The sequence below is a fragment of the Physcomitrium patens genome, chromosome 9 (assembly GCF_059467195.1).
Source record: "Physcomitrium patens ecotype Gransden chromosome 9, ASM5946719v1, whole genome shotgun sequence".
Classification (NCBI taxonomy): Eukaryota; Viridiplantae; Streptophyta; class Bryopsida; order Funariales; family Funariaceae; genus Physcomitrium; species Physcomitrium patens.
Window position 1 is genome coordinate 3,765,234 of NC_143418.1, and position 26,132 is coordinate 3,791,365.

A 26,132-nucleotide genomic window follows, 5' to 3' on the forward strand; every position below is an offset into this window, starting at 1 on the left:
AGCCACCCTATCTTTACTTGTTTTATGTGAAACCTATATAAAATTAAGATAAAAAAGAAATAATAAAGTGATTCACAGCATTGCATGCTGCATGAATGTGTTTTTAAAGTGGTGCATTGCAGTGAGTTAATAAGTGAACTTGCTGATTTTGTAACTTGAAATGTTTGCATGCGCAAAAATGGAGGGGATGAAAGTCAGGTATAATGGTGGATATATTTTTTTAAATTGTAACAATGATGGTCTATCAAAACAACATCTATCATTGCATCACAACTATATAGTGACATCTAAAATCTGAAAAAAAAAAATAAAAAAATGAAAAAAAAAAAGATCAGAGTTTGAATCGTTTTTATTTTTATTTTTGTATGATGTTCTTATCACTTTACATTAAATTTGAACATACTGCACTATTCAGTGTAAGCAGACAAATGTGATGTAACATTAGATACTTGTGATATTCTTGGTGAAAAATCCAATGCTGTTGCATAAATATGCAACAAGTGATATCTTCAATTGCATTCATTTAACAAATTAATTGAACTGTTTTGATCACTGTCATCATTCACGAATGTACAATTGATATCTTCCTGAAGCATTTTTAATAGTTTTTGTTTTATCCCAGAGATAATGATATGTGCCCAGAGCTATCATACACAGTATCTAAAATTGATTGAATGATTTATAAGTGCAAAAAAAATGCATGAAGTTTTGTAAAAATTTATATGTGTGAGTTTAAAAAAGCTTACTTAAGCTCAATAATATTATAATTCATTTTTCATTTTTAAAATATTTCTTTAATATATTTTTTTTGAAAAAAGTCCAATTTCTTCTTGGAGTTTCACAAATAAAACAATATGACATTTTTCTTTACTAGTTTTTAATTATATCAATCTGGGAAATATAATTTGATGCAATGGAAATAAATATTCAGATGGATTTGAAGAACCAAGTATAATATTTCACATTATGATTAAGACTAACAGTTAATTGAAATTATACTTTAATGTAATATTATATCAAGTCTGGCATGAATATTGAGAAATAATAAATTATTACATTGATGTAATAGTCCTCTTTTTAGTTTGTGTTTGATGGACTGTCACATGAAACACTTAACTTTACCTTCAAGAAGTATTGTTAATGATTTTTAAGAGGGGAAAAAAAAAGAAAGAAAAGAAAAGAAAAGAAAAGAATGATAAACTAATCAACAGAAGACATTTCAAGTATCATCACAAACAATTACATATAAAGCCATCACAAGATTTTGCACACCACATGAAAACCACTCCATGGATGGCATAAGAGCTCACAAGTGATGTCCAAATAGCCTTAATTTGATGCAAAATGCAGTGCATTTGAAATAATCGTTCTTTAAGAAAATGGTGCAGTATCATTTATTTACACATGATCACTGTTCTAATATACAATTGTTAGGCAATGGTGTACACAAACAACAACAACAACAACTCAATGCTAGATTCAAACTACAAATCACAACAAACATTTTGAATAAAACCCCACCTGAAAAATATTCCAAAATTGATGTGGAGACAATTCACATACATGAAGTAAGCATCAGAGCAGACCAACAAGTCCACAAGGCACCATGCAAACACACAAAAGATGGTAGCAGTCGGAAATAGGGATAGACCCTGTGGCCGAGGGATTCAGGACCCTATAACCAGTATTTCTCTCACACCCAGTTTCACTGAGACCAAAATGGGCGGCAATGCTTCAATAATTCCCCCTTCCTGGTTATAAGGGACAAGTCAACACTAAGAGTAATAAACCAGGACTGCCACTTCACCCGAGTTGTTGTTTTATGGCCATTGCTGGAGACCCCAGTAACAAAACAACAGAAGATCCATCTAAAACAAACCAATGACGCAGCAGAAAACGAGCTCCAAATAAAATAGAATAAAATAAAAATGGGGAGGGAAGAAAATAGAAGAGGGAGGCATAATGGAAAGGGGGTGATGACAGGAGTCAATCATTCTGGCTGGGCCCCACTACCACCTAGCCAAGCAGAGACCATGGCCTCTTGAAGGAGGACCTCCATCGCTGCTCTTGCTGCCCCCATTGCCACACTTACTGCAACACACTGCAACTGCAACAACGCCTCTTCCTCTTCTTCTTCTTCTTCCTGCATCAGGGAACTGTGTGTGTGTGTGTTAGTGAGTGAGTGATTGAGTGAGTGAGTGACGGGACCTGATCATCGATCTCTCACTAGCACACTATTACTGCGGTGTCATTCACTCAATCTGTCGTCTCGGTTATCGGTGGCTGCAATCGATTGATAAGCGTTTCATGCAGTTGGAGTTAAGCGCTACGGAGGTCTGAATCGTGTTGACACCCTTAGACACGGATTCTAGAAGGTGTTGTTGCGCGATCGAGAAGAATTGGGGCTCGGTGGTGGTGGTGGTGAATGTGGAAGAGGAGGGGTCCGTGTGTGCAGTGTGAGTGGGTATTCTGACAGGCCAGGGAGGAGGAGGGGTAAAGGGGGGGAGGGGGTGTGGGTTGTGGGTTGTAGAGTGGGTTGTCTGCGACAATTGGTGGCTGGCTGCACATGTGAAGGTGCAGACATCGACACTTGGTTGCAGTTCATGCGTCGCCTTGCAGGCTGCTGACTGGACCAGCTGCACCATCATCGATCGGGAGTTCTGCCTTCGGTCGTCCCATCTAAGCGTTGTTGTTTGTATCCAGGGGCTGTAGTCTCATCCTCCAAGGAAATTGTACATTCCCCGTTTGCATGGTACAGAGTGGCCACGTCTCTGTGGGGGGCCTTCAATACTCTGGGTCGCTCAGTTGCATTGCGACCGTGTGGGAGTGAATGCAGTCAGTGGGAGTGCCAGGCTTGTGAGGTGACCGCCCGAGGAGGAGGAGGAGGAGTGCGCAAGCTTAAGTGGACTGCTCAAGCCCTTTACTGAGCAGGTGTTTGTAGCGCCGCAAGCGATCAGGGTGTGGAGGAGTGAGGATAAGAAAAAATGAAAATGAAAAACGAAATTAGGGGCTAGTGTGCCGGTGTTCGATGTAAAGGAAGGAGGTGAAGCAAGGTTTTGGGCCAAGCGAGAGGAAGAACACATTTGGGAGTTTGTGATGGACCTGCGACGCGATTCCGTTTCGTTGAACATGGACATTTCGCCGTGGGGCGGGCAGGTACAGAGGCTCCTAATCAATGATGTCATCCAGTTGGGTTGTAGATTCTGTGTGCCGAGTTTGAGTCAAAGCATAGACGAGGGAGAAACAGGTCGGATTAAGGTTATGCTGGTGGATGTACACTTGTTTTGCTTGTCAGCCTTGAAACAGTAAGGTCCACAGGTTTCACTTGTAGAGGTTTAGAAATGCGATATCAGGAGTGTTGGTATGGGTCTACCACAATCAGTGCGACAAATAGACATCAGTGTTGTTCCAACAATTCTTAGGTCTGGATTACTGTGTTCTCGGATGCCATGTCCAGTGTGTTGCACTTCTAGCTCTGTTCTCAAATTTGTCTCGGTGAATTCCCGACTCTTACATCGTAGTAAACTGTTCTTATAGTTCAGCTCTCAAGCGTGCGATTATCCCTCCTTACTGCTACTAATTTTAAAGTATTCCTTTAACGTCTTTGCACTTTTTGATGGCAGGAATATTTAGTGCCTACATCATTTGGCTCCGTTACAGTCACTGTGTGTGGAGATCAAGAGAAGCCCGCTCTTGTCACCTACCCCGACGTGGGACTGAATTGTAAGTTTTTCGCAAACCAATTTGTTATTCGGGGACGGTCCGAAATGGCCTGAAACGGCTTCTCTTTTTGTGTTAATTCATTCGAGGTGATTCCTGGATTGTTTTCGTGTTCATTGTTATAATCTTGAATATTGACACGGAGTCTATGTGCAGATTTTTCTTGCTTCGAGGGGCTCTTCTCTTCTCCTGAAGCTTCATCGGTGCTCTTCTACAATTTCTGTGTGTACCACATCGACCCACCCGGCCATGAGGTATTCATTTTCAACCGAGGCCGCTTTCCGAAGCATATTCGTTTCATAATTTTTGACGGTGAACCGGGGTGGCAAGCTTTTCACAGGATTAGCCTTCTCCTTGGTCGCAGTTATTCCAAATCCCACGATGTAGACACTGAACGTTGCGGTTGGTGTTATTTTCCAGGTTGGCGCACCTGAAATTTCTCCTGAAGAGTACTCTCTATCTGTCGATGATTTAGCCTACCAAGTTGCTGAAGTTCTTGACTATTTCGGAATTGATGAAGTTATCGGCTTGGGAGCCACAGCTGGAGCTTATATCCTCAGCTTGTTTGCGGTATGACCTCAAACAAATACTCCTGTATGCCCATCTGAAATTCGGTGCCTCGTATCGCTTTGAATGTGAGACACGCTGCCACCTTTACTCTTTTAGATGAAAATTAACGGTAGACTTTGCTTATGTGCAGTGCAAGTACCCAGACCGTGCATTAGGGCTCATCTTGGTGTCACCTGTTGCCCAAGCTACCTCGTGGACTGAATGGCTGCACAATCAGGTAGTCCTAAAAATTCAATCCAAACTTAAATTTCATTCTGTGTTGGATCTTATTAAACCAAATGTAGTATGACGATGGAATGTGCACTTATTCTCTTTGTGATGTTGGCGATATTGTCTTTTAAGTGTTATGTGTGGTTCTTGCAGGCCATGATTAATCTTCTGTATTTCTGCGGTATGACCAACTTTGTCAAGGATAACCTTATGAAACGGTACTTTGGTTTGGAAGTGCGCGATGCAGCAGATGCAGCAGGAAGGACAGACGTGCTACAAACTATCCGTCAAGTAAGTATTTTTGTCTTCACTGTATTTTTGTCGTTTTGATTGGCCAAGTATTTGTGTTGAGCATGAAGTTCTGAAGCCTATGTTAAGCCGTTGGTTCCTTAGTGATCCTTCCGTATTGTGCCTCACCCCTTGGAATTCGTGTTTGTCTCCACAGAACCTGGACGACAGGCGATGTGAAAACGTTATGCGCTATCTGCAAGCAATTCATCAAAGACACGATTTGACCGAGAATCTGAAAAAACTGAGGTGCCGGACGTTGATACTAGTTGGAGAGGAGTCGCCTTTCTACCATGAAGCCTTGCACATAAGCAACGCTATGAATAGACGTTACAATGCGTTGATTGAGGTGAGATTGGTGCACAATACTCTCCTTCCACTTGCCATCTCAAGTAACTTTTTGACTCTTTTGAAAGGCTTGCTTGTAAATAGGTTCTGATGGTCTTCCGTATGTTTTCCAGGTTGAAGGCTGCGGTTCATTAGTTACGGAGGAGCGACCACAATCCATGCTGGTGCCAATTGAGCTATTCCTCACGGGCTATTCCTTCTACCAACGCCCACTGAGGTCTCTTACTTCAAGCCCACGAAGCCCTCTCAGTCCTCTCTGCATGGCCGCTGAACTCCTGTCACCAGAGAGTCTGGGACTGAAGCTGAAGCCCATCAAGACCCGCGTTTCTTCACCAGTGCAATAGGCAACTTGCACATTTTGATATATACGTAGGAGTTGGACCGTGATGTTGTACATAATCCTTGAGTACCATCAAATTGTATCTTTCCGGTTGTGCTAAAACTCCAACAAGAGTGTAGCCCTCTCCCAATAAGGTGTGGTAAGCATGTCCCTACTCTACACCCCCAGTGAGCAATGACATGCTTCTTACACAGAAATGATGCGTGATTCCTGGTGAATGTCACCGCAATAGACTGCAATGCTGCGTTGTTTCAATAAAGAATCTGTACACTAGCAGTCAAACTTACTGCCCTCATGAACACCGCAATTTTTCGTTGTAATTTGTGTGACAACAAGCTTCTTTCAATAAAGAGTTCTGTACACTAACATTTCTGTCTGTACCCTCTCATCGAATGTGCCCCCAAAACATCAACTGCTTTATATATATATATATATATATATATATTATCTTGCCCTCCCCGACACTCCAATCTTCACATTGTATCCTGGTTGCGTTATCGAAGTATTGAATTGTATCTTGATTCAAATATCTAAATAAGATAACTGTGACGAACCTCCAATCAGTTGCAATTCTGAATTAGACAACTCAATAAATGATTGAAAAGCTGCCTCGTACTGCCGATGTGAAATCTGTGGGGTTGAATGCAATCGGCGCTAGTGACGGAGACGAAGTGGAAACTATCACCACATTCGCGCCTACGCCGGCGCTCACACAGTGAATTACTCTTGTGATTAACACGAAAAAGCACTATGTGGGTGGTAATGAAGTCACCATGCAAACAAAGAGTCACAAGGTGGGGAATTTTGCACCTCAAACCCAGCGTGGGGATCGGCCTTCCATGATGAGATCCCCTGGGCCCTCAATAATGCAATTTGGCACAGCTCACGACGCAGTGTGGATTGCGCATTTGTTGCTTGTACTTTGAGGGAGCGCCAGCTAGGATGAGTGCTCCCCTTGCAGGAATTGCCATAATAAAGACCCCGACTCTCTCAGCCACGAAGCTTCACAACGGCGCAGAATCTCACACGGCAGCAAAAAGTGGAGCCTTGATAGAGGGAGAACTCGTCGCGGCAACACCCACCTCAGCAACAGCAACAACAACAGCAGCACTCCATCCATTCCCCGCGATCAGTCAGTCTCAGTTTGTATTGTATCGATTTGTGTCTGTCTGTATGTCTGTGCTGTCTGTTTGTGATGTCGTTCCTTTCTTCATTTACTTTGAATGTATTTATGTCTGCTTTTGTGATGCTCCAGCTCCACTCCCACTCCCACTCTTCCTCCACTCCGGGTCCATCACTTCCACTGCTCCGGCACCACACCCTTTTTGCCATCACCCTTATCGTAGATGAATGAAATTTCTCTTTATTCATTCATCTCGTTTACATCCATTTCGATGATGGATGGATTTGACAAAAGTATTCATTATATTTGTAATAGTTTTATTTATTTTTTCTTCTTCTGCAAATATATATATATATATATATATTGAAAATATAACGATATAAAATTTATACTTAACACATCAAAACATTAGAAAATATGAATATAGTATAATTCCTTACAATAGATATATTCTGGTACATTTTATTGAGAAATATTGTGAATATTTATGTATTTTCATATATAAATTACTCAGTATAAAAAAATACTAATGTTTGGAAGGCAAAAATACATACCAATAGGCACTTTATACATAGAAGCCAACTTTGAAAAGTCATGGTTGAAGAGTCTTATTAAGGTCATCTTAGTGAAGATTTTATTTTTTATTTTTATTTTATTTTTGTTTTTGGAAGCCTTAGCCTTTGGACATGGCATAAAGTGAGAAAAGACCATGAAATGAAAAAAATCATTCTTGTATTAGGAAGTCTAAATATGTCAATCTATAACTTGATTCAAACAATTAGAAGAAGAATTAAAATTATTATTTTTTGATAATATTTAAAGCATTTTTTTTACATGGCCTTTTTTATTTATTTCTAAAAAACACTTCTTTGGGATGGGTCCAACAAAAAATTATAAAGAACAATCTTATTCATGCAAAGTAGGAGAAAAATCGCATTCCACCTCAATATTTCTTTTGAAGACTTTTGGACTTATTTTTCTAAGTATAAAGCCAACTCTACAAGCCTTCTCAATTTCAAGTAATCAAAACATTTAAAAAACGATGCCTTTTATCTTGTCTGCAAAGCATAAAGTGGCTCTAAAAAAATGTTAAACAAGGAAATGTAAAATAATGACAGATATTATATAATAAAATTTGACACAATTTATAAATAAAAGTAATAAGAATAAGAATTATAACAACAATAGAATCAATTTACAAAACTTAAAAATGATGTGAATTTTTTTATGTAAACTATATAAAATAAAATTAACTTATCACAATTATATATATATAATACTTACAAAATAATCAAATTATTAAATAAAATATATTATATTATTATTAAATTTGATCCTCTATAATTTTTTTTATTTATGTTCTCTTATATTTAAAGGTATGGTTATATATATTTATTAATAAATATGGCTTCTATAGATTATACTTTCTTTTATTGAAAACCCTTATCTACTTATTTTATTTTAAAAAAATTAAGATAAGTATCATAATGAGCATTGCAAACCTTGATTTTTTAGAATCATTATAGATTCTATATGAAATCATAAGCATAAGTTATCCTAAGAATGAATCTTCACTCTCTAATACTCAAATAATATTCTTTTACAACTTTTATCCTCTTTTTCAAAAATAATTATGTACTATACTTTATTTTGTATGCTTTCATATTAGTCTGATGAATGCACAAAATTTCAAGTTTAGTACCTCAATCTGTTCTATGATATTTTAGTATGATATATTAAATTATTTTAATTAAAATAGAAAATAAAATAATTATAAATTTCACATCAATAAACAACCTCTTGAGAAGTTTGAGACTTTAATATTCAAATATCATTTAAGAATTAGATAAAAACGGCTTGTTAAAATATAAAAAAAATTCTCAATCGCATTTATTCTTATTAGGTCAAAAAATTATTAAAAGAAAAGGGGATTAAATGTAATATTCAAAATGACTAAAACTACAGTTATATAATAAATCCAAAATTCAAATGGTTTTATTTTGTTTTGTTTGGTTTTTTTATTTTTATTTTTTTTGAAGAATATATGTTAGAAAAACTACAACAAATTATATATATATATATATATATATATATATATATATATATATTCAATCATAAAACGAAAATTAAAAGAAATTGATTATACTTCAAATTTTTGTGTATTCAATCTCAATAACATTAAAACAATATCTATAATATTTCAATTAACTTTCATATTAAATAAGCTAAACTAAAAATTCTAAGAGAACATTGAAAGTAATCAATCTTTATTTAAAATATTAAAAAATTATAAAAATTATAATGAAACAAAATAAATGAAATAATATAAAAATATATTAAAAAATAAATAAAACCAAAAATAACTATGCAACTAATATATAATAAAAAAACGTTTAATATATATATTTATTTACTGTTACACTCAAAAATAATTACACATATTATCATAAATAACAACATGTTTATTTGAATAGTGTTTTTATATTTAAATTTTATATTATAAGAAATATTTTTTTATATTTTATGTAATATTTAAAATAATTATAGTGCTCTTTAAATATATTTATAATTTCAATTCAACTTAAGCTAATACATTACATAGGTTTTAAATAAAAATCTCTTACATGATAAGTTTTTTTTAACTTCCTTATTATTAAAAAGTATTAATTATTATGTATAAAGAGTTAGAAGTTATTTAATTTGAATTGTAAATTAAGTACAACTTGTTTTCTAAAGGAAATGTATATCACATATTAAAATATGTTTTAATAATATACAAAATGTTGAATTTTGGCCGTTTAAAAATAATTTTATAAGACTCAATCAACCATTAATCTATTCTTCATGTAAGTAACATATAGTGATGGCATTCCAACATATTGGTGTTAAAAAAATAGTAATGTGAATAGGTAGTAAATTGAAGTCATTTTATTCTAAGATATAATCTTTGAAAATATGTTAATTCTTATCATACTTCTTATTAGCAAAGACGTATAATTATATATATATTCACAGACACACACAAATATTTTATTATGTGATACAAAATCTTTCAATAGAAAGAAAAAGAATCAAACTTATAATACTTGCATCAATAATAAGTTTTATTACAAAAAACCAATAATTGTATTTTTTATTTTAATTTCAATTTTCCATACAATAACAGATTCATGTTTTAATTCATTCAAAATTTGTCAAATAAATTCCATAAAAGATAAATTGTAATAAGTTTCACAAAAGAAGACGTATTTCCATTTTTGCCAAACACTTTGGATTTTTATTTTTTATTTTTTATTATAATACTCTATGTATGAATATATTCATACATTCACACATATTTATGGTTTAAGTCAAACATCTTTTAATGTGATTCAAAACAAAATATCAAATTATTTGAATTTCATTATTCATTTTGCAATAAATAAATCATATTGAAAAGCAACTGCCATTGATTTTGCTCTGTCAAAAATACACCAATTTGCAAACTTTCTCTCCAAAATCAGTTGACATGAACTCCACTTAATCTTTCGCTTCATAATTAGAATTTCAGTTCTTACTCCCTTGATGAAGAGGCATCTCCCATGAACAAAAATGAACAAAATGAATATCCATGTTTTTTGTGCACTGTCCGTGTCTCCATGACATCCAACCTTCCTTTCCAAAGAAATTCTTTCTTCATATATATTTAGTGTTTAAAATGTATAAAAACATTGGAATCCAGTGTTGGTTCCTCATCTCTGAAGCTTTGATTCCACACAGAAGCTCAATGCATTGTGGACAAGCTCCTTCCTAGACCACAACTTGCCATCTCAAGAAGAAGAAGAAGAAGAAGAGTTGTTGGAGGTTGTAAAGAAGAAGAAACAGAGGAAGATGAAGTGTTAAAGCAGATTGTACAGAAGAAGAAGAAGAAGAAGAAGATGAAGAAGTGTTGTCGGAGGTTGTGAAGAAGAAGCAGAAGATGAAGAAGAAGTGAACGGAGGGGTGTGGTGTAGTGTGGCGGAGGTGAACAGATTCGAAACGAGATGGTGAACAGCACCAAGACCATGACGACGCATTATGGTGAGCTGTTTTTCCTGGCCACCTTCATCGATAGTCCCACATGGGCCACCACAATCTTGCAGACGCCGTGTTCTGCAGAAGACTTCCAGAATCGTGTACCCCATGAATTCTCTTCATACCTGCACCTCCCAAACCTTTGCTCATTTCCTTTTGTGTTGTTTTGATTGTTGGAATCTTTGGCTTTTGGGGTCATTTAGATGGTGGATCATGAGAACAGCATGTTGACAGCGCTTTTGCAGTAGGAAAAGATCACTTGCATGACGGTGAGCTGATAGTCGTGCTTGGACATTTCATTCATAAGAACAAAGTGGTTTCTTAGGGTGACTTTTGAAGCAGATTAATGTTCATGGGAGGTAAGGTTGCTGCGCAAACTCATGCATGAATCCCTGCTCTTCTCAGAGAATGGAGAATTACTGCTGAGATTGCGCTAGTGTTGAGATGGTTTCATCCTTACAAAGCAGATGTGACGTTTGTGAGTAGCAAATTCACGGCAACACTGCTAGAGACACGGGTCAAGGGTGTGTATGTTCATTGTATAGAGAACCTGAGTTCGTAAATTTCTGTCTCCATTTAGAAACCTTTTCTCTATTATCGTTCTTGTTTCTTGTCTATATTTAGGTTCAGTAGTTTCATCAGATAGGTTCTGTGCCGAGTATATTGCATTTGGAAACAATTACAGTACTTACGATGGGAAGCAACATCTAGCATGAACCTCAACAGATCATGAGAGAACTGCAGAGGTTTAGGGTTGTAAGACTTTGAGATATGTCCATTTAGAGTTCCTAATTATCCATGTGATGTGTTGCGGATTAGATCTATAAAGGCGATTTTCTTTCTAGCTTCACAACACGTACTATGTCATAAAAGACTGCATCATTGTTTTCTCTCACAAGAACACGAATTTAAGACTTTGGACGCCCATGGCTTAGTCGAGATTTTGCACCTGACAGGGCCCACCCACAACTTTCTCAATACGTTGCTTTAGAATGTTTGAAGGTACGAAGGTGCGTCTGCAAGATTAGGTTCAACAATCCTCCTTGATTGTTTTGAATTATTCTTTCATCTTTACTGCTGTTTAATTCTGAAGCTGTTGTTGCATAAAATGACAATCGTTGCAAGTTTATAACGATGCCATTAATTGGTTTATGCAATAGCTTTGACCAGCAAGTTCCACCGAAGAGGTGATATTCCTATAGAATGGAGAGAATATTTGCATGCAATCTGATTATGATTTTAAGTTGGGGTGTAATAGTTGTGGAAGATCCATGCCAGTGAGAGGATTAGATGATCTCCTAGATCAGTAATTCATTGTGTGGATTTATGCAGTGCCAATTACCTTGGAACTGTCAGATTGTAACAGAAATAAATCATTTAAAACCTGCAGACTAGTGATGAAGGAAAGAGTTGCAACATTGTAGTTCAGCATCAAATCTTGACGATCTGACTGATGTTTGAAAAGCTAATCAGAGTTACAGTTAATGGATTATGCTGGTGTAAATATTGCAATGGCAGGTAATAGTCAAGAATGAACAATTTCAAGGACGTCAACTGGAGGCCACCAACTACACTCTCATAACCATAGTGCACATAAAACTTGATGAGCCTCTCTTCATGAATTGTTAACTTCCCAATTTCACTGAAGTATTTCAAATTTTTGTTGATATGGTTGAATTTCTGCGTGAAGACTTGCTAATTTTACCTTCTCTGGAACATCATTTCATATAACACAACTCCACCTCATTGATCTACAGATCCACAGATCTAGCAATCATACACTCATATCGTTGGTTAGGCTAGCATCCATTTACAAAGACAACATGAAGACTGTAGAAGACCAATGTAGAAAATATAGGAATTTAAAGCAACATTTGTCTCAATCAGATATGTTGCTCTTATGATATCGAATTGTTTCATGGTCTTTTAATAAACTCCAATAAGAGAGTAGAATTTAATAAATGTGTAGTATCATTACAAGGCCATAATTTGTTAAATAGTTTTAATATTTTTTAAAATGTTGTATAATAATACATATTTTGACATATTTGATCAACATATGCATTGTGATGAATGCTTACACCACTTTAGATAGAAGTGAAAACATATAACTAGAAATAATTAGAAGTAGGTGAAAATATGTTAGTAGATATTATTTTTTCCAAAAGATATTAAAGAGTTTCTTTACACATAGATAAGAACAATAAAAATTTCTAGAAATATCATGTGGTTATTAAAACTTCTTCTAGAAGATTTGTACTTTAAAGAAACCAACTAAAAGCAATCTACAACTTAGAAAGTTAAAACATAAGTCTTGCAATTATTAAAAAAAAATTGCATAGCCTTCATAGTAGCTAATATATATTGAAATAAGACCAAGGCCATCATTAATATTGTGAAGGCTTTTTTTATATTCTTCTGTTAATCTAAAATACTTCAATTTCTTATATTTATTTATATCTATTTTTATTTTTACAATTATTATTCTTGCTGGTTTATTTTTTGGTAGAATAATATTATATTATTCATTCAAGATTTTCTCTAGATTTACATCCTTGATATTAGATTCTTCTACTTTTAAAATTTATTTAAAAAATATTCACTATTTTTACAAAAAATTTAAATTATAGAGATTAATTCATAAAAATCTACTAATTCTAGAAAATAGAGATTAATCTGCAAAAATATTTTATTTATAGATTATTAATTAAAATATTAAGATATATATAAGGACATAAAGTAAAAGAATATAATTCAATATATGAGATTTGTATCAAAAAATTTGATATAAAAGAAATATACACACACACACATATATATATTCAAGAAAAAACTAGAATGGCTATTACCAAAGATAAAAAAAAAAACTACAAACTATGGAAACTAGATTAGAAGCAAGAAAGTAGTTGATAAGAATAATAAAGACATTACTTTTGTCTCTACATATATTGTCTAACTGAGGAACTATATGTCAATGTTCTATAAATCATCAAATATGTGTCCAACTTACAAAATACATGTCTAACTTGCAAAGCAAGTTTCCAACATGTGTGCCATATGGCCACCTTATACCACAAATGCTACAATGTATGACATGTGACTAAGTTGTAAAACAAGTAACACATGGCCAACTTATTGGCCAAGTTTTTAACTCATGAATCACCTACAAATACTTGGAAAGTCAAATTAGCTCTATGAAGCTTCTAAAAAGTTAAACTATAAGATATTATCAAATTTGCTTACTTCAAATTATTTCTATAATTCTTTTTATCTCAGTAAATAATAGTATTAATATGTATTTCTATAATATTACTTCTCTTTTAAAAATAAATTCTACAAGTAAAAATAATTACATGTTGACAAAGTCTAAAATACAAAAAATTATATTTATTATATATTTTGATCTTTTTTTTCTTTGAAAGTAGTTGATAGTTCCTCTCAACCATCAATAATGTCTCCTATTAGGGAAGAAAGACCACAATGTTATTTGATCATTGTTGAGGCCTTCATAACTTTTTTCAAATATAACATTTGAAATATCGTAAAGAATAGTTTCTACCTCCAATAATATTATTAAACATCAAAAGTCTCTTTTAAAATTATGATATCAAATGTATTATTTTTTACCATCTATTTAAGAAGAAAGATGTTGTTCTTAAGGATCTTTATTTCTATTATGTTGTCTTAAATAATGTAACAATCTTAATTGCAAATTTAATAACTTAACAAATAATAATTTTTGAGTTGAAACTACTGATTATTGATTCTTTGTTTTTTTATCACTACAATTTTTAAAAAAAAACTATGGATAAAGATAAAAAAAATAGAATGCATTCTTTATTAAACTTGCTTTGTTTTAAAGAAAAGAATTATTTTATTCTTTATTTTAGTTTTGATAGATGATATTAATAAAAAAGAATAAATATCTCTTTTACATTTTTGAATGAATCCCATGTACTTTCACTAATATCATATTTATAATATTATATAAGATATTTTAACCTATTTCCATCTAATTTTGAATCTAAGATCTCTTCTACCTCAACTTCTTAATTGTTGTCCACTTCTATTGGAAGAGATAGTATATATTTTCTTCTCAATATATCCATTATCTTATATGGCTCGAGAAAACTTAGATAGAATACAATATAGATTTTTATAGACTTTAGTATGTGTATTCAATATGTAATTTAATTTTTTTTTTATAAATAAAAAAAATGTCAAGTCTATAGCAATCCAACTTATTACAAAGACTAGTAGTCTTAATATTACAATAAAGTAATTATATATCATTATTAATTTTGAATTAATATTATTTTTTATAATTGATATTTATATTTATATTTAATTATTTTTAAGCTTTTCTTATTTGTACCTTAATTTTTTTATGTAATTCCTATAAAAAATTTCCAAATTATTAAAATTTAGATAATAACTATAGCTAGTATAGCAAATTCTACCAATGGCAAAAGAATTCTTCAATCATATTAATAATAATTAATAGCACATCTTAAATACTACTCCAATACTTGGTTTATTTGTTTAATTTTTTTATCAATTTAAAAATAGAATATTAAAGATAATTTTATGTATATTTTCAATATCTTAGAAAGAATCATCTAAAACCTAGATACAAATTAAATCCATTAATGTTATATAATATTTCTTAAAAATCTACAATAATAACTATTATCAAAAATAAATCTAATTGTATCTTTGCTTGTCATAGTTTTTTTATATTGTACAAAATGAGTTGTCATAGTAAAATAATCTACAATAAAAAATATAAGATGATAAGATCTTTAAATCAAAAGATCTATATTAAAATCCATAGAAACATATGACCATGTCTGTTTTGGTTGGAAAAGTTGACAAGATCAATGATAAGAAATTTTTAATCTTGAAAAAATATTACAAGATTGTACAATATTTTTCAATGTCTTCTACATTTGAAGCCACTAAAAACTTTTGAAATTAATTCTAAGGTCTTATTATATCTAAAATGACTTACAACTAGAAAATTATAACAAGCTTAAAGAACATATAATCAAGTTTTATCTTTTAAAATATATAATTGTTTCTTAAAATGGAGAGTTTAACTTCAAATTGAAATTTAAAAGTATCATTAGAATTAAAAGAATCATTCTTAATATTATGCATATAAGGATTTAAGGATGTATTTAATTGAACATAATAAAAAATATTAAATTAATAGTCAAATATTGAAGACAACATTGCTTTGAATTCAAAAAAATTATTTGTTATTGATCAAAAGATGCATATTCTTCTTTTGGTAAAAATAAAAACGTCTAGAAAGAGCATCTGATAAAACTTATTATTTTTTTAGCCAATAAGTAACATTGAATATAAATCTTGATAAAAACATGCTGCAATGGCTTTAATAACAATTTAAAATTCATGCTAATATAAAATACTAAAATTTCTTGTAATTTATATAAACAATCATTGGATTAGAATTGCTTTCAAAATAATGGTGTCATTCTTGAAATGAATCTATAATTGCAAGAAGCTCTTTGTTATAGATTTTGATATAAATAATGATTGAAGATGTTTATAAGGTTGTTGATAAAATAAAAAAATATATCCTAAGAAAATATCACTTGATTGTATAAATTCTTTAAGTACCTTCTACATTTAAAGCCACTAAAAATTTCTTGAAATTAACTCTAAGATCTTCTTATATCCAAAATATCATGTAATTAGATAATTATGCTAAGCACAAAGAATTCATAATTATGTTTTGTCTTTTATAATATATAAATATTTATTAAAATTTAAAAAATATATATTTTTAAATTCAAACTTAAACATATCATAAGATTTAGAAGAACTATTCTTGATATCATGCATAAGAGGATTTAAAGATATGCTTTATTGAATTTAATTAAAAAATATTGAATCAATAATCAATCTTAATTTTATTGCTCAAAGAAAAAAAAATCTAGCTTCAAAATAATTATTTGTTGTTAATCGAAAGTTATATATCATTCTTTTTATATAAGATAAAAATATTTAAAAAAGACATCTAATAAAATTTGTTTTTTTATGTGTTGATAAGTGATATTAAATACAAATCTTTATAAGGACATATTTACTAACTTAGCAACAATTCAAAATACATATTAATATAAAATACTTAAGATTTTTATAATTTATAAAAATAATAAATAGATTAAAAATATCTTTTAGATAATAGTAATATTTTTAAAATAAATATATAATTAAAAAAGTTATTTTTTTAGATCTTATGATTTATCTAAACTATTGGAAAAAAAGGTATATCTTAAGCAATTTTACAAGGAAATATGTCAATTTTCAAAATGATATATCTTAAGTAATTAACTTGGATTGTATGAAATATGTGCTTTTCTATTTTGACATATAAAGTTGCATCTCTAAATTTTAGTAATATAAAATAAATTTAAAGTTCATGCTCTTTTTTGTTCTTAGAGTATATTAAAATGATGTCTAAATAATTGACAACAAAATCATCTAAAATTCTCAAAAAAATATTATTTATTAAATATTAAAAAGTAATTTACATATTTATAAGTCCAAAAAACATGACCATATCTAATCAAAAATTCAATCTTCTATTCATCTCTTTCTTTAATGCATACCAAGTTTTACACTCTTTATAGATATAATTTTTTTTATTACTCTTTATTTTATTTAATTTATCAAAAAGTGTTGATATAAAAAACAAAAGATAATTATTTCTAATAGTAATCTTATTGAGTCTTTGATAATCCAAACACATCTAAAGTGATATATATATATATATATATATATATATATATATATACAAATAATATAGGAAATATTACTAGAAATTTTAAAATAAAGTTATCTTGGTATAGACCATTTAATGGTCAAAACTTAGGTAATTATATGTATTTACTATGAGTTGAAGTTTTAGTTGGATTGATATTAATATGATGTTTATATAATTATTATTATTGGTTAAGAACTGATTCAAATAATTATTAGATTTGTGGTTGGAAGAACTTAGTTAATTGGATTAAGATAAGACTTAGATTAGGATTTAGTTGGTCAGTAGAAGAATAAAGATGGAGGCTTGTTATTATAACAAGCAAAGATGAGTCTTTATTTAACCAAGTGTGGATCAACCATTGAACTATAGTAGCATCACATTGAAATAATTTTGTGGGTTTTTTTAATGGTATCTAAATTTATAGTGGCTTTTCATTAGATGACTCTTGTACCTGACAATGGTTACAAAAGCTTGGAATTTGGAGTTGAGACAATTTGTATTAGTATTGAATTAAGTATTACAAGATGTCTTCTACATATTTTCAAATATTTAAGAGGTTTGAAGGTGTTGAGGTTACTAAGAGGAATAAGAAAATATACTAAAAATAGTAATTAAATCTTCTATTATGAAATTATATATAAAAAATTTACATCTTAGTCCTTGAGTTATATTATTTGATTGGATTTGTTTCTTAAAAAGATCTATTGAAGTTTTTTTGAAGACAAGGTAAACTACTTATGTGTAGTGATTTCAATTAAAGAGCTAACCAAAAAAAAGAGCTAAAGAGTGTTAAAATAAAAAAGATCCAAGAAACTTAAATATTTGGAATAATAACTTTGAAGGATTTTTTTTCACTAAAGATTAGAGATATAGAAACAAGATTATGAAGTTAAATTTTTAATTTTGTTATTAATATTTTTTCAGTATTTCAAGTTCATAGCATTCACGAGTTAAAAAATATGGCAATAGATGTAAGAGGGAATTGAAAGTAGTGTTAAGGAAGTGAGATTGGGTTGAAGAAAATAAAAGATATTATTTTTAGAAATTTCTATTAACTATGATATTATATTTTTAAATAGTAGCTAAGGATATAATTACACATGAAATTTTTTATAGGTAGAAGATGAAGAAAAAATAAACTACATGACATCAAAGTTAATGAGATCAATCTATATGAGAAGGAAGTAGTATATAAAGTTGATAATAGATTGGAATAGATTCTTAAAGACATTAGCAACTACTATAATAAGATAATCTGTACTTACCAAATACACAACTTTTATGGCATTGTATATAATTTTTTGCCAATTTCTAACCAAAATACTTTTAAAATAAAGCCAATTTATTTTTTGATAAGATATAGATTAGCTCAGATAATAGTTGAGCTTCTTCTTGAAGATTAATTGAGCAATTGTAATTTGTTTTTGAAGAATATCTATATTTTACTTTTTAAATACATCTACATGATTCTATACAAGCTTAGAATGTCTCTTTAAGTTTTTTCACTATTAAAAACATATGTGGCATTAATAATAAAAGATGATTATTTTTTTATATCATACATAAAAATTCATATACCTATAAATATGGATTTTTTAATATTAGACTTATAACTTTCAATAAGATTGACAAAACTATTGGTTATATTATGGAAAAAATTAAGATTATAAGTAATCCAAACTATTCAAGGATTATATTTTTTTAGCCAAAATAAATCTAAAACTATTGGAGTATATAGAAAGTTAATAATATTAATTATTACTAAATTTTATTATAAATAGATTTTATTTTTTATTTTTTATATTTTAAAAAAATTCTAATATATTATCTTTTTTTAATATCTATGCTTCTTATTTTGTAGCTATATCACTTCTTTAGAAAATTCTAAGTAACGTGCTTAGGATCTTTACAATATAAATATAATTACTCTTCAAAATATCAAATATTTTTGCTAAATGAGATGTTTGAAACATCCACATTAATTTATATGTCTTATACTTCTAAATACATGCATTGAGATGATGTTGGTGTTGCTATTGGATTATAAAAATATTAAAGTATGTTCATATGATTTTTATGTTAAAATTTAAAAAATTAATTGTCACATTTTACAACAAAATAAATTATTAGATTCAAAGTTTGGAATTCATGTAAGTTCAACATCAATTTCTTTATCTCATACTATAATTCATAAAAAAATTGGCAAATGGATATAACATTATCCTATTTGATATTAGATATAATTTATTAAAATTTTAAAACATGTAATGATACTAAATAATTACCTTGACACAAAATACAAATTTTATTGGTTACAATACATATTGTATAATATTTTCTATATATGGATTAAGTTTTTTCCAAAAAAACCTCTATATCATCCAACATTAAATCATATTATTTAAAAAAGATGAAAATTATAATAGAGCTAAATCTAAAAGCAATACTTTAAAAAACCTAATTTATAATGATAGAGTTTAATAATTTTGAGATTAAAATTTAATTACCAATTTTACTTTATTGATAAATCTTTGAAACTTTAATCTTGTACTATCAAACTTCTCAAGTAAGCCAAGCCTTAGTTCTCTGATGCTTGAAATATATTATAATTTGGTGTAGATATTGAAGTAACTCTAATTATCTCTATATCTTCACTTTCAATCAATCTTGTTATTTCTTGTGGTGGTGAATTAAGTTGATGCATTAGAAGTGTTAATTCCTTCACTTGTTCTTATATTTAAGCTATTATATCTTTCATTTTAATAAGCTTTGCTATAATAATACAAAAGAAAAAAAAATCTAATATCACTTGCAACAAGTTGAAGAAAGGACTCGAGAACAAAAACAATTGTGAGAATAATATCAATTTAGAAGTGGATAATCTATAACTTGTAATATGTTTATGTCTTATAAAGATAAATCGATAATTTATTTTTAATTAAAAAAAGACAAATCCTTGATTTTATAAGTATATTCTTATCAATCTATCAAGAAAAAGAACTCAAAGAAAGTATATAAATAAAAGAAAAATATATCAAAGAGAAGTGACAAAAAGTTAATTAGTAAGTATGTATATTCAAGAAGAAACTATAATGGCTATTGTCAAAGTCAAGAAAAGAGTTGACAAGAATGAGGAAGGCCTTAATCTTATTTTTAGCTAAACTATCTAATTTAAAAGATATGCGTTGATATTCTATAGATCATCCAATCTATATCTAACTTAAAAAAAATATATATTTAATTTGCAATACAAGTTTTCGACATGTATGACATATGACCAACTTGTAGCTTAAGTACCAACATGTGGAACATGTGGCCAACTTATAAAAGAAGTGGTCAATATATGCAATTGTCAAGGACAAAGACTCGATGAGGGAAAATATACACAAAAAGGCTATCTCGATATAATAAGTCAAAATATAAACAAGTAGGTATATTAAAAGGAAATTGGAATGGCTATTGCGACAAGACAAGAAACTAAAGACTCTTGAACCTGGACTAGAAGCAAGAAAGGAGTTGACAAGAGTGAAGAAGCCTTCACTCTTGTCTCTATATATACTATCTAACTAGGGGCTACGTGGCGACGTTCTATAGGACCTCTAATATGTGTTGACTTTGTAGGACACATGCCTTGACTTACAAGGCAAGTTTTTCTACGTGTGGGCCATATAGTTAGCTTGATCTTCAAGCTAACAACATGTGTGGCACATGACCAACTTGTTGACCACGTTTCTAATCCAAAAAGTCAATTGAAGACACCTATGAAGTCAAAGCAACGTCTAGGAAGTTTCTAGGAAGCTTCTATATTAAATATTATAGAATTAGCTTACTTTTATCTACTTTTACTTACTTCTACCTATTTCTATATGTAATTATTAGCTTACATGATTATGGCCGTGACATTACCCCCCCTTCTAGAGACGAGTTCCACGAGGAGCGGTCATCATATGTTGAGGAAATCTATGATGCGACGAATTGTATTCGCCACATACTCTGATCTCTGTTCTCTTCGAAGATGATTGATAGGGCCTCTCAACCATCGGTAGTGTCCCATACCAGGGCGGGAAGACCACCTAGTTATTTGATCATTGTTGAGGCCTTCGTAACTTCCTTCGAATAGAATATTTGGAACACCATCAGGAGTTGTTCCTACCTCTAGCAAAATCACCAAACATCGGGAGTCCCTTCCCAAATCGTGATACCAAACGCGTTGTATCTCACCATCTATTCGAGGAAGAACATGTCGTTCTTGAAGATCTTCATCTCGATTGCGTCGTCTTGAAGGTTGTGACAATCGTAATGTCTCGTCCGACAGGTCAGCAAACGAAGGTTCTTGAGTTGAATCCGCTGGTTGTTGGCTCTCCATCTAATTAGCATCACAAATGCAAAGAAGTTACAAACAAGGATAGGAAATTGAATGTTATCTTGCCTCAATCTTGTCTCTTTCATAAGAGAGATTTTCATCTTGGTTTTGATGGATGTCGTTGATGAAAAACTTTGACTTTAGCTGATGCATTTACTAGATTCGTGGATGGCTCCCATGTGCGTTCACTAATATTATATCCGCGCCAATGAACAAGATATTCCAGCTTATTTCGGCGCCGCCTTGAGTCTAATATCTCTTCCACCTCAAATTCTTCATTATTATCTACTTCTATAGGAGGCGGTGGCATTTGTCTTCTTCCTTGTATATCCACTGTCTTATATGGTTCAAGAAGAGACACGTGGAATACATGATGGATCTTCATTGACTCTGGTAGATGTAACCGATATGCAACTGGGTTGATCTATTCAGAAACAGAAAAGGGGCCAAGCCTACGATAGTCCAACTTGTCACAAGGTCGAGTAGTCTTGATATTGCGACGAAGTAGCCATACCTTATCATCCACGTTGAGTTGTGGTTGCTCCTTACGATATAGATCTGCGTTTATCTTTTGTCGTTCTTGAGCTTCCTTCAATTGCGTCTTCATTATTGTATGTAACTCTGACAACCGATTTGCCATATCTTCTGGTGCAGGATTATCATCTTTTGAAAAATCAAAAGTACCAAGTCGTGGATGATAGCCATAATTGGCAAAGAAAGGTGTTTGTTGCGTGGAAGAATGTACCGTATTATTATAAGCAAACTCTGCCAATGGCAAAAAGGTTGTCCAATCATCTTGTTGGTAGTTGTAAGTACACCTTAAATATTGCTCCAAGACTTGGTTTACGCGCTCTGTTTGTCCATCAGTTTGAGGATGGAAAGCCGAAGATAGCTTTATGTCCACTTTTAAAATCTTGAAAAGGGTCCTCCAAAATCTTGACACAAATTGAGTTCCCCTATCTGATATGATATCTTTAGGTAATCCATGATAGCGATAGATATTATCAATGAAAAGCTTAGCTGTTTCTTCACCTGTGATAGATTTTGTACATGGCACAAAATATGCCATCTTGGTGAAACGATCTACTATCACAAATATAGAATCATAAGATCTTGAGCTTGGAAGATCTGTGATGAAATCCATAGAAACAGAAGACCATGGTTGTTCTGGTATAGGTAATGGCTGAAGAAGTCCGTAAGGTCGATGACCAGGAATTTTTGATCTTGAACAAATATCACATGATTGTACAAAGTCTTTGACTGACTTCCACATTTGTGGCCACCAAAAATCTCTTGATATGAGTTCTAAAGTCTTATTATATCCAAAGTGCCATGCTGCTGGAAAGTCATGACGTGCTTGAAGAACACGTAAACGTGCTTCTCCTTCTGGAACACATAGGCATCCTTCAAAATATAATAGATTATTCTTGAACTCGAACTTAGAAGGAACATGAGACTTTGAAGAATTATTCTCGATATCATGAAGAAGAGGGTCTGAGGACATACTGGACTGGATTTGCTTGAGAAAAGTTGAATCAACAATCAATGTTGATTTCATTGCTCGGAGATGAAATTGCTCTGGTTTCAAGAGGACCGTTCTTTGTTGCTCAAAAGTTGCATCTCCTTCTTTTGGTACAAAATAAGAACGTCTAAATAGGGCATTAGACAAACCTTATTATTTTCCTAGCCGATAAGTGATAATGAACTCGAATCTTGACAAAGACATACTCTAACGAGCTTGACCACGATTCAATACGCGTGCTGACATGAAATACTCAAGGTTCTTGTGATCTGTATATACAGTGACTAGACTAGAAGCGCCTTCTAGATAATGACGCCATTCTTGAAAGGAATCCACGATCGCAAGAAGTTCTTTATCGTGGATCTCATAATTGATCTCGATTGCTGAGAATTTTCTTGAATGAAAAGCTATCGGATGAAGTTTGTCATCTGTTCCCATTTGTGATAAAACTGCACCCAAGGCAAAATCTGATGCATCTGTTTCCATAAAAAATGCCTTGGAAAAGTCAACACGATATAAGACTGGTGCAGAGACAAACGATGTCTTCAAGGCTTCAAATGCTGCTTCCGCTTCTTGATTCCATTGAAATTTATCTTTACTAGTCAAGCGTGTAAGTGGAGCTGCAACTCGTGAGAAATCTTTGATGAAGATCCGATAGTAATTGGCAAATCCCAAGAAACATTGGACATCTCTTACTGTCCTTGGAATCTTCCAATCCATGATTGTTTGGACTTTCTTAGAATCCATCATGAGACCATCATTTGAAATGATGTATCCTAAAAAGTCAACTTGAGTAGTGTGAAATACACACTTTTCCATCTTGGCGTACAATCCTGCATCTCTAAGTTTTTGTAATACTTGACGAACATGTATTTCATGTTCTTCGACGTTCTTAGAATAGATCAGGATATCGTCTAGATAGCAGACGATAAAATTGTCTAAGAATTCATGAAATACATCATTCATGAGATGTTGAAAAGCAGCTGGTGCATTCGTGAGTCCAAAGGGCATGACATTATATTCGAAATGTCCATACCTGGTTCGAAACGTAGTCTTCCATTCATCTCCTTCTTTGATTCGTACTAGATTATATGCTCCTCTTAGATCTATTTTTGTATAGATCTTAGCTTGATTCAACTGGTCAAGGAGTCTTGATATCAAAGGTAATGGATACCTGTTCTTGATTGTGATCTTGTTGAGTCCTCAATAATCAACACACATTCCTAAAGATCCATCTTTTTTCTTTACGAATAGAATTGGAGCTCCTACTGGAGATTTTGAATGGCGTATGAAATTCTTCGCTAAATTCTCGTCAATATATGTCTTGAGTTCAGCCATCTCATCTTGCGATAAACTGTAAATTGGTCCAAATGGTGGCTGAGTTCCTTCCTTGAGGTCGATTGAACAATCATATGGGTAATGCTCAGGAAGAATATCTGCATTCTTTTTCTCAAAAACGTCTTGATACTCCTGATATTGACTTGGAATGCCACTTGAAGTCTTTACGTTTTCAGAAATAGGTGCAGCATAAATAGCAAAAGTTGATCCTTCTTTTGCTGCGTATATAAATACTTTTGCACCTATCAGTACGGGTTTTACTATACTAGACTTATAATTTTTTACTTGGTTGGTAGAACTATTAATAACGCTTTGGAAAAAGTCAAGTTTACGCGAATTCCAATCTATTCGAGGGTTATATTTTTCTAGCCAGGATAAACCTAAAATAACTGGATTGGACGGGGATTTAATTATGTTAAAAGTTATGTAGCTATCATGATCGTCTATTGTTACTTTTATAGGATGAGTTTCATGAGTGACATCTCCAGAAGACAAGGGACGACCATCTATGACTTCTACATGTATTGGTTTAGGTTTCTGTACAAAAGGTATTTTACGACTTTTAACAAATTGTTCATCTAAAAAACATGCTGAGGCTCCCGAATCTAATAAAGCAGAGGCTTTGTAATTCTTAGGTCCTAAATATAAGTCTATTATAAAACAAGGAGAGGATTCTGAGGAGAGGATAGGACCTTCATTAGGAATTGTACAAGGTTCCAGCTGCATGGTCCCTATTGTAGCTGGACGAATCGATTTTCCGACATGTTGTTTTCTTTGACCGTCGTATCCCTCATTTTATAGTTGCGTCGCTTCTTTGGACAATGTTGAGCAGTGTGCTTAGGTTCTCTGCAATATGAACATAATCCTTCTTGACGACGACGAATCTTTTCTTGCTCAGTTAGGGGTTTAAAACGTACCGCATCAATTTGCATGTCTTCTACTTCCGAATGTACGTTTGGCAAAGATGTTGATGTTACCATTGAATAATAACGTTGAGGTTTCCGTGAATGATTCTCAGATCGAAATTCGAAAAGTCGATTATCACATTTTATCGCAAAATCGATTGCTTGACTCAAAGTTTGAAGATCAGGTAAGTTGAGCATCAATTTCTTTACTTTGTATTGCAATCCATAAAGAAATTGACTGATGAGTGCAGCATCATCCCACTTGATGTCAATTGCAAGTTGTCGAAATTGTGAAGCATATACTGTTACTGAGCGATTTTCTTGTCGCAGAATTCGGATCTTATTTGTTGCAACACGAGTTGCATCGTGTTCACCATACATAGATCGAAATTCTGCCAAAAAAGCTTCCAAATTATCCAATATTGGATTTCGTTGTTCAAGAAAAGACGAAAACCACGATAATGCAGAACCAGAAAGTAGAGTGCCAATAAACCTGACTTGTGATCCTGGAGTTGGATAGCTTTGCGGTTGAAGTTCAATTGTCAATTGTACTTGA

The 26,132-nt window shown here is 31.8% G+C and overlaps 1 protein-coding gene and 2 long non-coding RNA genes across 3 annotated transcripts; 2 read left to right on the forward strand and 1 right to left on the reverse strand.

The window, feature by feature from the left end:
- Positions 1-2,081: 2,081 nt before the first annotated feature.
- Positions 2,082-5,844, forward strand: LOC112287082 (protein NDL2). Its single transcript, XM_024529725.3, has 8 exons — positions 2,082-3,156; positions 3,624-3,723; positions 3,877-3,974; positions 4,141-4,290; positions 4,421-4,507; positions 4,654-4,791; positions 4,946-5,137; positions 5,250-5,844. Exons 1-8 carry the CDS (start codon positions 3,097-3,099, stop codon positions 5,478-5,480), a joined length of 1,056 nt encoding a protein of 351 aa, XP_024385493.1. The 5' UTR covers positions 2,082-3,096; the 3' UTR covers positions 5,481-5,844.
- A 1,315-nt stretch (positions 5,845-7,159) lies between these two features.
- Positions 7,160-8,320, reverse strand: LOC149988338 (uncharacterized). Its single transcript, XR_016504899.1, has 2 exons — positions 8,102-8,320; positions 7,160-7,657 (listed from the first exon to the last, which is right to left on the reverse strand). It is a non-coding gene; the product is annotated as an uncharacterized LOC149988338 (long non-coding RNA).
- A 1,804-nt stretch (positions 8,321-10,124) lies between these two features.
- On the forward strand, positions 10,125-12,685 carry LOC149988339 (uncharacterized). Its single transcript, XR_016504685.1, has 2 exons — positions 10,125-11,662; positions 12,171-12,685. It is a non-coding gene; the product is annotated as an uncharacterized LOC149988339 (long non-coding RNA).
- Positions 12,686-26,132: the final 13,447 nt, after the last annotated feature.